The following is a 12,757-nucleotide window of genomic DNA, read 5'->3' as shown; positions in this document are numbered from 1 at the left end:
TCCGCAAGGTCACACCTCGCCATCTCACCCAAACACACAGAAATGTGCCCCTAACCCCCTAGGCAGCTCTCAAGATGCTCAAATTAACCTTGCAGCTTACCTGGCAAGGTAGCCATTCTTACTGCTCTGCTAGGCCAGCAGACTAGGAGACATGCTGTTGAAAAGACAGTCTGATATCTCAGATACCCAGAGGAGGACACCTGCCACACCACCAGGGCCACCCAGAGAAGTACCAGGGGCCAGGAAGCAGAGGGAGCAGCAGAAAATATAGGCAAGAGCCTTTATTGAGGGTTCCATGGAAAGGATGGGTGAGATTAAGTCTTCGGGACTGGTAGCGTGGATGCCGTCAGTGGGCTGTGAGGCCTGGGCTCTCTGGTTTGGTGCTTGGCTTTGGGACAATGAGAACAAGCACACGGTGACCTGAGTATCAGAACTGGACAGAGAGGTGGCTGGGACTGTGGGCCCTGGATCGGCTGCCCTGCATGGGAGAGGCAGGCTCCAGGCAAGTCCCTCCTGGCTCCAGGAACTGGCCTGGCCCGGGGAAAGTGGCCCACCCAGGTTCAGGTGAAGCCCCAGATGTCCACACAGCAAAGCTGCAGAATAAAAATCTTCTGCTTAAGGCACAGAGGCAAGAGATGCAAACCTTTTGAGGTTTCCTGCCTAGTTCTTGTGTTAGGGTCCGTGGTGGGCTGAGAGCCTTCCTTGGACATCCTGACCTTTGAACTTAGTTATGTTGAGCCATTTGGGGCCACTTTTGGTGCAGTAACTGAGAAATCATCCTCCCACTCAGTTTTCAGGCAAGAGGGACACAGGAAGCTTCTGATGTGTTTGGATCCACTCCACTGAGTCATTGGTCTAGAAAAGCACATCAGTATCCACCTTTCCCTTCCCTTTGGGCTGTCTCACAGGTTGGCTTCGAGATCTCAGGCTGTGTGTTTGCTGCTTTCGGTGTTGTGTTTGATACTTCGTTTGCCACTGCGCCATCGTAAAGCTTGGGATGATGTACTTACTGCAGGCTAGAAATCGGGTTTTATGTCCCCAAAGGTCAGGGCATTGCACTGGCTGCTGCATGAGCTGAATGTTCATGTCGGGAGAATCGATTCTTGCTTTTTCTGTTTTGGATCTGCTGATTTGTTATTAGAATTTTTTAAAAAGGACCTAGTTTTTTAAAAAGTCTATCTTAATGTGCAGTGTTTCTAATCCTTTTATTTTAATGTCGACCACTTTGCTTTCAATGATGCACAGTTTATTAATTTCTTAATGGTCTGCTTAAATTTATTGTTTAAATTTTTAAATCAACGTTGTTGTTATCCTGGCTGTTTTCCTTCATGGTTACTGTTTTTGCCCCTCTTTTTTCAACAGCCTAATTGAGGTGCCCCTTACACAACCTAAAATTAACGCGTTGTAAGTGCACAGCTCCACGGCAGTGCATTTACAGAGTTGTGCACAGCCTGTGTGCCACAGCAAGAGCCTCGGACCCCAGTCCCCTGGGAGGCCGAGGGGGCTGAGGGCAGAGGGCCTGGGTCTGGCTCGACGTCCTGGTATTGCTCCAGGTAGCGCGATAACAGCCTGCTAAGCCTCCCCAATGAGAATTTTAGGTGAAATCACAGTCCTCAAAACTATCTTTTAGGTGATACGAAGGTTGTTTGGAAGATCTAACAAAACTAACGTGATTAAAAAAGCTTATCAAAATAATACAATTAGAAGACAAAGTGCGGCATTCCTGTAATCCCAGTTCTTCAGGAGGCTGAGACAGGAAGGTCACAAGGTCAAGCTCAGCCTGGGCAATTTAGCAAGACCCTGTCTCAAAAAATTAAAAGGGCTTGAGCTTTGTCTTCTCTTGATTTATAATTTGAGTTTCTCATGTAAGAGAAACTATGTGGTACCTAGGTTCAGGCGTCTATTCCACGTAGCCTGTGGTCTCACGGTGCATCCGTTTTCCTACAAATGACTCAAGTTTATCTCTCTTTACAGCGGAGTCCTACTCCATTGGGCTTTAATGCCACGTTTGCATTATTCATTTGTCTGCTGATATGCGTAAAAGCTGCTCCCAAGATTTAGCTGTTGTGAGTTGCGCTGCCCTAAGCCTGGGGGTGCGACCTCGCGGCCGTGTGACAGCCTTACGTCTTTGGGACGATGCCTAGAAGGAACAGAGCTGGGTACTGGCATGCCCAGCTTTAGCGTTTTCTGGAACCTCCACACTATTTCCGTAGTGGGTGATTAAGAGAAGACCGAGAGCTTCGGGGAGGGGGAAAGAGCGGAGGGAAGCCGTGAAAAGAGGGGTGAAGAAGACGCGTTACGCGCACCGAGCAGCCCCTCGCAGGAGCGCCAGCACTACTGCTGCAAACTCACGCTAATAAAGGATAAAATAAAATTTGTTGTTTATAAAAGCCCCTGGGTTTGGATCCCCAGTGTCCATAATGATCCTTTGTTAAAACGTCTCGTGGAAACATCAGAAAGCATTAATTACGTCAGCAAAGTACCACGAGCAGTTTTTCCGTCTATTTCGCTGCGTATCAATACTGACGCTTGAAAAAAAGCAGAGCTCGGTCTCCTGCTCACGCTGCCTGTCTGTCTGTCTGTCTGTCTGTCTGTCTGTCTGTCTGTCTGTCTGTCTCGCTCGCAGCCCTGGAGAGGAAGATCTCGATGAGGCAGAGCAGAGAGGAGCTGATCAAGCGGGGCGTCCTGAAGGAGATCTACGACAAAGGTAAGAGGCCGCCGCGGGGTGGCCCGCAGAGCTGGGCACCTCGAGGCCCAGCAGCTCCAGAGGCAGGAAGTGGCAGCGCAGGCGCCAAGGCTCCACCATCGCTGGGAGGAGGGACCCGGCGCCCCTCCGCGCTCGCAGCTTCGGGTCCAGCTTCGGGCTGCTGAGGGAAGCCAGGTGGCTCCGGCACCGCTAAGCCTGTGTCCCCAACTAAAACTGTACACTTGCTGTCGTTTTGTTTTGTTTTCTTGTAAATTCGTTTGTTTTCCTTTATTTTTTATTAGTACATATTTGTCGTGACTATTGATCACATTCATCATAGGGAATTTGTATTTGTATGTGATCTCTCTTGATTCTCTTTTCCCATCCCCCTCCCCTCCCTTCAACTGTTCTCCTCCCCATTTACACAACTTCCTTTTTTCCCTTCCACTCTTTTCTCCTTCCTTCCTCTCCCCTCCAGCCTCTCTTGTGCTCCTTCCCATTTGAACATGTTCTTCCTACTCCCAATATCTATCCTCCTAATGCTACTGATTTACTCTTTCATTTTCTCACAGAAGAGAAACAAGGTATTGTTTAAACTTGTGTGTCCAACTCATTTCATTTAAGATTATGTCTTGAGGTGCATCCATTTTCGTACTAATGACTGAAGTATATCCTTTTTCCTGGCAGACTAGTACTCTATTATATATAAATACACTTTCTCTACTTTTGATGAGCATATGGGCTGTTTCCATGATTTAGCTATTATAAATTGTGCTGCTGTAAACATGGGTGTGCATGTACCACTGTGGGATGATCCTTCTAACTCCTTCGGGAACATACCTAGAAGGTATACAGCTAGGCCAAATGGAACCTCTAATTTTAATTTTTTTAGGAATCTCCATACTGATGACATGATACTCTACATATAGAGGATCCCAAAACTCCACCAAAAGATTCCTAGAATTAGTAAACACACTCGACAGTGTAGGATACAATGTCAACACTCAAACATCAAAAGCACTCCTGTACACAAATAACAAAGTCACTGGGAGAGAAATTGGAGAAACAGCACCTTTCGCCATAGCATCAGAATGGGGAAAAAATTTTCCCAGCTGCTCCTCAGACAAGGGACTAACGTCTAGAATACATAAAGAGCACATGCAGTACTTAAATAATATGCATTGATTCAAATGACAGTGACTGAAATGATTGAACATGTCCACAATCTGTTCGCCGATGAATACTGTGTTATTGATTACCATGTTGCTCCCGCGATGGCGAAACTCTCATCGCTTTCAATGATAGCATACGGCAGCTGCATCACACACGCCGTAGTTTTGCCCCCAATGGGTTACTTCCTATTTTTTAAAGCAAAACATACAATAGAGTTATGTATTACAACAGGATTGTAACTCATTAGTTTTACTACACTGAGACACGCATCTTAGTTACCTCTGTGCTCCCTTGTCTGTCCCTTTTTCTGCCGTCTTTTGCTCCTCTTCCCTCCTGTTTCCTGTTCCCTGCCTTCTGTTTTGCTCTTTGATTCCCTTACACTTTGGGCTTCTCCCCTACGAGAAGCGATGCAGTACTTACACTGTGTCTGCTTCACTTCCCTCGCCGGGAAGGTCTCAGGCGCGCCCCTTTTCCTGCCAGTGCCTCAGGGTCATCCTCCTGAACGGCAGAGTCGTGCCACATTTTCCTTATCTGTGCTGGGCAGGGGAGCTGCTTCCAAGATCCAACTCTCAGGAGCGTGCTGCTGCAGCCCTGGGCACGCAGGCACCTCCGCCCGCAGTGTCTTCCACTCCTTCACAGAGATGCTTAGCAGGGGAATAGCTCGGTTGAATGGAATTTTGACTATTATTTTCTTGAGGAACCTCTAAATTGTCTTCCATCACGGTTGTGCTGGTTTCATAAATTCCCACTAACAATGTGGAAGGAGTTCTTTTGCCTAGAAGCCTCGTTATTATTTGATTTCTTGATGGCTGCCTTCCTTTCTGGCTAAGACAGAATCTCAGTGTTAATTTGCATTTCTCTAATGTTCAGCAATGTTGAACCTTTTTTCATGTATTTATTGTCCGTTTGTACTTCTATCTGCAAGAAATATCTACTCATTTAAGTTTCCCAATTATAATTGGGCCTTTTGTTTGGAAGGGTTTGACATTTTTATGTTCTTTGTATATTCTAGATATTAATCTTCTGTCAGAGCTGTAGTTGGAAAATATTTTTCCCATTCAGTGGGTTGTCTCCACTCTGTTGGTTGTCTCCCTTGCTGTGCCAAAGCTATTTAATTTTTTTTTGTTTTTTGTTTTTTTTTTGTTTTTTTTTTCAAAGTTATTTAATTTGATGTGATCCTATTCATTGATTCTTGGTGTTAGTTTTGTACAGCTGAGTTCTATTCAGAAAGTCCTGGCCTTTGCCTGTGACTTCAGTGTTTTTACCTATTTTGTCTTCCAGTAGGTTAAGTGTTTCTGTTTTGAAACCATCTTTGATCCATTTATTTTAGTACAGCATATTTGGGAGGTATGGATATGGCTTATCTTCTGCATGTGGATAACCAATTTTCCCAAAACCATTTCTTAAGTAGGTTATCTTCCCTCCAGTATATGTTCTTGGTCCCGTTGTCAAAGATCAGATAATTAATTGTGTATTCAGTTGTTTCTTGAAATGGTTTCTTTTTCTTTTTCTTTTCTTATGTATTTAATACAGGGTCTACAGAGTCTCACTATGTAGATCAGATTCATAGTGATCCACCTGTTTACAGCCTCCCAAGTGCTGGGATTACAGGTGCGCACCACCATGCCCACTCTCAATCACCATCTCAGCGAAGGCTGGGGGCAGGGCTGGCATGGCACGGCATGCCAGGGCTCAAACCCCCAGCCCCTACACCTCCTTGCAGGCACTTTAATCCACTGAGCTATCTGGTCAGCCCTAGATTCAGTGGTTTCTGCTTCCTGCATTCTGTGCCACTGACCCATGTGTCTGTTTTTGTGTCCTTACTGTGTTGTTTTTATCACTGTAGCCTTGAAATGTAACTAGAAATCTGGGATTGTGGTGCCTCCTGCTTTGTTCTTGTTGCCAGGATTACTTTTTCTATTTTAGATTTCTTTAAGGTCTATAGCTTTTTTAAAGATTGTTTTCCCTGGTTCTTGGAGGAATTCTGCCTGTTGGTTCTTTGATTGGGATTATATTAAATGTATAAACAGCTTTAGAACTTTTGCAATACTGGCTTTGCCTATTCAGGAAAATGTCCTTTTGAATCATTTTTTTCAGAGGTCTTTAATTTTGGCTGCACTGGAGTTTCACTTTCCTGATGCCAGTAATCCTAAGTATTTTATTTTTCTTGATAATATTCTGAATGGTATTATTATCACTTCTCAGACTCTTGGCTAAGATTGAGTGAATAGTATTATTTTAATTTTTTCTTGGCAAATTCATTATTGAGATACAGGGATGCTATTGATTTTTTGTGTGTTGATTTTATATCTTGCTACATCACTGACATTGGTTATTAATAGGAGAAGGCCTTTGGCGGAAGCTTTTCCTCCTCTTACATAAAAGGCCACATCTTCTGCAAATAAGGACAGTTTGACTCATTCCTTTGCTATACATACTCCTTTTATTTATTTCTCTTGCCAATTGTCCAAGCTAATGTTTCAGAGTTACTCTACTTAAACAAAAATGTTCGCAGTAGTTTGTATATCTGTTAAATTTTTAATCAGATATTTTATTTAAGCCAATATACCTGAAATATTATCATTTCAGGATGCAATCAGCAAAAAAAAGTGAAATCGCTTTTGTAATTTTTTTATGTGAAAATCTCAAAATGTGATCTTTTCTGTCTATGTCAATCTCAATCTCTTGTTAAGTCTTACATGTTATGAGGACTTGTTTGCAGTCCATCATGTTCACGTTCATCTGAAGGAGCAGCTCCGTACACTAAGCATACCGTGGCTGTGTGTCTGCCCCTCCCTCCCCTTCCTCTTGACCTCCCCAAGCTCTGGATCCTCGTCCCCCCCATTTGCACGGTCCTCAGTTCACGACCACATTCATTGTAGGTAGTTGGCACAGGAGCGCCATGCATCCTTTTTTACACCCCCCACCCTCGGCCTCTTGCTCCCCTCCCCTCCCCATTTGCAGAAGATCTATCTCCTCATCTTTTATTTTGCTCTTCATTTATACCTTAATGCCTCATGTGAGAGAAGCCATATGAGTATTTAGGCTTGTGGGTCTGATTTATTTCAGTTCATGTTGTGGTCTCAAGTTGTGTCTGTTCTCCTACAAATGACTCACTTATTCTTCTCTATAGCCAAATAGCATTGTATTAAGGTATCTCTACCATATTTTTGTTATCTGTTGGTCTGTTTAAGGGCATGCTATATATATAAGCTGATTCCAAGATGTAGTGATCATGACCTATGCTGCTATACACATGAACACGCCTGTATCTATAATATAATGTCTTAGGTATTCTGGGAAGATGCCTGGGAGAGAGAGCTGCGTCAAGTGGAATTTCTAGTTTTAATTTTTTGAGGAATCTTCATACTGGTTTCCATACTAGTTGTGCTATTTCATATTCTCACCAACAATGTGGAAAGGTTCTTTTTCCCCCAGCAGCCTACTTATGATTTTATTCTTGATGGTAGCCATTCTTTGAAGAGTGAGATGAAATCTCAATGCTGTTTGCATTTGCATGTCTCTACTAGCCAGTGACACTGAGCATTTGTCACGCACTTATTGGCCATCTGTGCTGCTTCTGAGAAGTGGCTTTCCATTTCAGTTGCCCATTGTTTTGACTGGGTCCTTATTTTGGGGATGGTCTAATTTTTTTTGAGTTCCTTCTGTATTCTGCTTATCAGGTCTCTGCCTGGGGTGTATTTTTCCCATTAGCATTATATCTTCTTGGCTTCTGTTTTCTAATAGCTTTGCTGTTTCAAATGTGTTGTTGTTCATATTCTCTGTTCTCTCTCCCTGTCTCCTGCCCTCTCTTCCTCTATCTCCTCTTCTTATTTTTTTCCTTTTCTCTTGTCTTTTCTTTCTTCTCTCTCCTCTTTCTCCCACTCTGAGATCTATACTGTCTTAGTTACTTGTCTCTTGTTGCTGAGAAAAAATATCCAATACCCAAAGTTAAGGAAGGAAAGGTTTATTTAACTCACAGTTAGTGGAGGTTTCAGTCCGTACTCAGCTGACTCCAAGGCAGCATGGCACATGGCAGAGGGCAGCAGTTCATGGTGGAAAACAGAAAAAAGCAAAGAGAGGAGCAGGGGCTGCTGCAGCTAGGCAGCCTCTCTCCCTTCCATATATTGTATGATGATTACCTAACCCAGGGTACTTATAGCGCGCATACCCAAAATCCCAGCGTGGATCATGAATTAATCACAAACTCTAGAAGCTCACCCCATGACTGCATGAGGTTTTGTGGGGACGACTAGACACAAACCATAACATAGAGTCTCTATCTTGGGACTTTCAGTGAGATGACAACTGTCACTTCCAACTTGTTGCAGCCACAAGTAGGACTTGTCTGTGTCAGGTCTTGTTACTGATTCAGGCTGGTGTCATCTGACAGCCAGATCATTAAACATTTTTCTTTCAAGTCTGTGCCTGTCATCCAAGCACTCCTGAGATGCTACTGATGGGGTCAGCTTATTGCATTTTTCAGGCCTTCCACGTGCCTGGTCAGGATGCCAACATCAAAAGGCAGGTGTGTTTCCTGGCCTCTGACCCACTCTCTGGAGAGCTGCTTCCTTTCACTGGGCTGTCTCACCAAACCCATTCCCATCATGGCAGGTCCCGGGGAGCTTTCAGACCATCTCTCCTGGCACAAATGAGCAGCCCAAGATGCCAGGGGGATGCACACGACTCTGTCCCTACCCTGGTGGCATGCTTCAGGGCTGGCTGGCAGTGCCATCATTTCTCACTCTCTCTGTAGTTGTCTGAGCCTGCTGGGTCCAAGAGTTCCGGTGCTGAGCCTCTTAACCACCTGCATATGACGAAGCCCTTGCAGCAGCCTCTGTGTGGTCCATTAAGCTCCCAAGCAAAGAATCCAGACTTGTGTCTCTCTCCTCTAGTGTCTGGCTTTCTGTACCCCCCTCAGCACTCCTTGGAGTGGCCTTAATCTCCAGGCCCTGCTGGAAGGTCCTGTCCCTATATGGCCAGGGGGACAGTGTGACATGGTCATCACCCAGTACCTCAGTGAGTGTGACTGTCACAGCCAGGGCTTGTTCAGCACAGCAGCAGCTCCCCCAGCCTTTCCCCCGATCCTTTGTGGCCCCATCTGGAAACTCAGAAACGCTCTGAAGTAGTCATGCCTTACTATGACATGGATTACTTTTACTGGATGAAGGTGTGTGTCACCCTGGTGGCTCTGTAGCTTAACAAAAGAAGTCACAACTTGTGGGAACAAAAGTACCTTCTTTTTTATGGCCTTGTCTTTTTTTATTAGTGCATGTTTGAAGCACACGAAGCACATGTTCATCTGGGGAGTAGGGACAGGTACATAATGAAGTTAATTTCTTTTATCCCTTTCTCACTGGCCTCCATCCTCTTCCTGAAAATCCCATTCCCCATTTTCATTCTTGTTGATGTTATTAATCTGAGCACAAGGTCCACAGGTGCTGGTATGCCGGGAAGCAGTTAATTCCCTTCAGCGGGGAGGATTTCCTCTTCAGTCTTCTTGTCACTGCCTTTGCTTAGCGACTCCTCCCCTATTCGTAGAGAGTACATGGGTGAGGGCCTGAGAGATGGCTCAGTAGAAGAAGCACCTACCTGGAAAGCACAGGGTCCTGAATTCAATCCCCGGTACTGCAAGAAAAGAAAGAGAGAGAGAGAGAGAGAGAGAGAGAGAGAGAGAGAGAGAGAGAGAAGAAAAGAAAGTATATAGGTGAGTTGGCTGTATCAAGTTGAAGTCTATAACTACTATTTTTTGAGACAGGTTCTCCCTATACAGTTCAGGCTGACCTTGAATTCTGTGTAGCCCTGGCTGGTCTTGAACTCATGGCAATCCTCCTGCCTCAGCCTTCAGAATGCTGGAATTATAGGCGTGCCCCACCAGGCCCAGCTGAACATCTGTAACTATGTGGGCTGGGTAAACTAAAAATGAATGAGATTTTATCACTCTAACCATTCTTTGTAAAATTCTTTGTTTTTCTTTTTCTTTCACTCTGTTTAATAAAGTTTTTTAATGCAATGAGATAGTTTCAAAACGGGTTAGTGGGACAGTTACAATAATTAATACATTGCATATTGTTGTCTTTGTAGTAGTTATTCAGACTACAAGATGCAGACATGATATCTTGTCTAAACACAGTACAAATCTTTCTCATTGAGCTAAGAGAAAGTAGCTGTATATCTGTTCTAACTATTTTGCATATACATATACATCTTTTTCTTATTGGGTTAAGATCCCAAATAATCCATGGATTCAAATCAGGGAAATGAGAACTTGGATCTAAAAAAATAACAAGGAGAATCTAAAATATCTCCACAAATCCTCTCACTGAATAGACTATGTTAGCAGTAGTAAGAGTAGTTCTTCAATGACATATGTTTAGAATTAGTTTCCATGTGGAATCACGTACTTTGAGAATCTAGAAGAGGTTTAGATAAAAGTTTAAAATTTGAAGGCTGATGTCTAGCTGTGTCAAGAACAGGCAAGCATGCAGAAAACTTTGAAAATTGTCTACGAGAGAAATTTTTTAATTCTGTTGGGGCAGTGATGACAATGGTATGACAGTATAAATTCTTTTTCTTCCATTTTCCAAATTTTCTGCAATATGGCCATCCTAGCTGTGGAGAGCACAGTGTTGGCATTAGGATGAACCACTAGCATGCTGAACAGTAGAGGTGTTAAGCTGATTAAAAGGGGGAAATAACCTAGAATTTGACAGATAGCTTGTTTTTATCGGTTTAAGTTAAGGCTGAATTTCAGCAAATGAAACTTGACTATAAACGTTCTGTGTATTCCTAGATTCGTGCAGAGTTCATTCATTCGCTAGCACGATCCTTCTGCACCAGGTCTTATGTAGGGCTTGGGCCACAGCGACCCTCAGAAAGAGGAAACCTTGCATTCTCATGGCGTACATTCCACTAAAGGAAGTGCAAAATAATGAGCGAATTGCATGCTGTCCAGGAGTGGTGGGCGCCCTGGCAGGAAACCTACTTGCAGAATAAGGAAATCGAAGCGGGCTGTGATTTTAGCTACAGGCAATTGTAGAGGGCCTTTTGGGGCAGGGGATACTTTTACAGCAAGCTGGGGGATGTCATCTTGTGGCTGCAACTGTGTGTGGGCTCCCAAAGTCTGAACCTAGAGCCTACCCTTACTGGAAAGCAACCTGTGACCTAGTGGCTCCCCATGTTTGTGTTAAATTCGGACCCTGTACTGCGCTTGCTCTCTTGGCTCTCTGTAAATCCAAGTACAGCAGCACACTGCTCAGAGCCTGCAGCTGCTCCTGGCTTCTTCTCCCAGGGAAAAAACGAGCTCCTGCACAGCCTGCCAAGCCCTACACAGTCTGCCCTCCGGGCCTGATGTGTGCTTATCTCCTTGCAAACCGGCTCCTCATTCGCTGTGGCCCTCAAACGCACAGTGGCTGTCCCCATGCTGACAGCCAGATGGCCACACGTTAGTTCCTTTTTTCTGGTCTTTGCTTAGACACCACCTTCATGGTGACACCTACCTCGGGGCCACCAAATTTAAAATGTCAGCCCCCTCCCCAAGGTCTTCGCTCCTGCTCAGCTGTGGCTCAGCTGTGTCCTCCCTTCTCTCTATTCAGTCAGCTCCTGCCAGTTCTCACCGGCTCTGTGTGTTGCCCGTGACAGGGTGACATTTCCTGACAGTCACCTCCTCCATCCGGGGGGCGGTTTGTTCACAGATGTCGCCCGAGCGCCTACCACTGTGCCTGGGCCGTGGCTAGTGGTCAGCGAGAGCCCTGCCAGGAGAGACGGACGCAAATGCAAAGTCCTTTCTGCATGCTTTAGTCACCTGTAAAGGCAACATCCAGGACAAGAATCCTATTTATTTATTCACAGTTTCATAGTTTGTGAAACTGTTGCTAGTTATTAAACAGGCAGTATTATATTGGGCATATTGTTATGTACCGGGTGTGTTCCAAAACCTACAGGGAATGTTTAATTCAAGAAAAAATTATTCCAGTAAAAGACGCATTCACACACACACACACACACACACACACACACACACACACACCTGCTCCTAATGCACGTGGCCCACCCTTCTTGCCACTTTCTGAAGTATCTCTGGACATCCTCTCTCATGGGTACCTTCTAGTTGGGATGCCGGGGCTTCCTCGGAGTCCTGAATAGAATCAAAACCTTTATGTTCCAGAGTCATCCTGACTCGAGGAAGAGCCAGCCCTTGCACCATGCAGACCCTGTGAATGAGGCCAAGGAGACACACTGTAATGTTCTCACTTGACAGAAATTTCCATAAAAGTTTGAGCAGCAGGAGGTGATCAAAATCGATGGTGACCGTTTAGATTTTAAAACTATCCTGGAGCAAAAGACACACCACCAACGTCCCTCTCAAAATACTCACCTTGCTTTGAGCACACTTATCCCATCATTCTTGGCAATATGTCATTTATGGAAATAAGGTTTTTTCAGATTTAAGCATTCACTGCATTTCTCAATCACCCCTGGTGTCTAGGTGCTGACCACTGCATTCCAGGCAGTGCCTTTGAATGTCTTGAAGGAAACTCTACCAGTCAGTGTCCTGCCTGCTCAGCGGTCCCCCACACTGAGAAAGGACCATGAGGAGACCCCTGGTCTGGCTGCAGCTGTCATTCCAGTAGTGACTGTGGCCTTACAAGGACCCTGTTAGGACCACGTGTCCCTGCTTAGAACCCATAGGGAAGAGGACAGCTTCAAACATTGGTAGTCAGAGGACCTTGATCTAGATTGTAGTTAGTGGCTACTGCAAATAAGCTCATGAATGAATATGATGCAATGTGCATACAGTGTTAAGGATCCTGTTGGCCATGTTGCTATTGTTTTAATCACTACTTCTCCAGGAAACCCCAGTTCTATTACAGTGGTGTTGCTGCATACAGCATGGGT

General features: G+C 44.7%; 1 protein-coding gene across 6 annotated transcripts in view; it reads left to right on the top strand.

The window, feature by feature from the left end:
• Phactr1 (phosphatase and actin regulator 1) overlaps positions 1–12,757 on the top strand; it is a 575,214-nt gene that overhangs the window by 470,747 nt on the left and 91,710 nt on the right. The window contains exon 1 of one of the 6 annotated variants that reach the window (XM_023712116.1): positions 2,629–2,707. The exons of the other annotated variants lie outside the window; for them this stretch is intronic. Within the exon in view, the coding sequence (XP_023567884.1) occupies positions 2,647–2,707 (61 nt within the window). The 5' untranslated portion in view covers positions 2,629–2,646. Of the gene's footprint in view, positions 1–2,628; positions 2,708–12,757 lie in introns of those variants that run through there. 6 annotated transcript variants of the gene reach the window in all.

The sequence above is a fragment of the Octodon degus genome, unplaced genomic scaffold (assembly GCF_000260255.1).
Source record: "Octodon degus isolate 3935 unplaced genomic scaffold, OctDeg1.0 scaffold00023, whole genome shotgun sequence".
NCBI classification, from domain to species: Eukaryota; Metazoa; Chordata; class Mammalia; order Rodentia; family Octodontidae; genus Octodon; species Octodon degus.
This window is presented reverse-complemented; position numbering and strand designations above follow the sequence as displayed.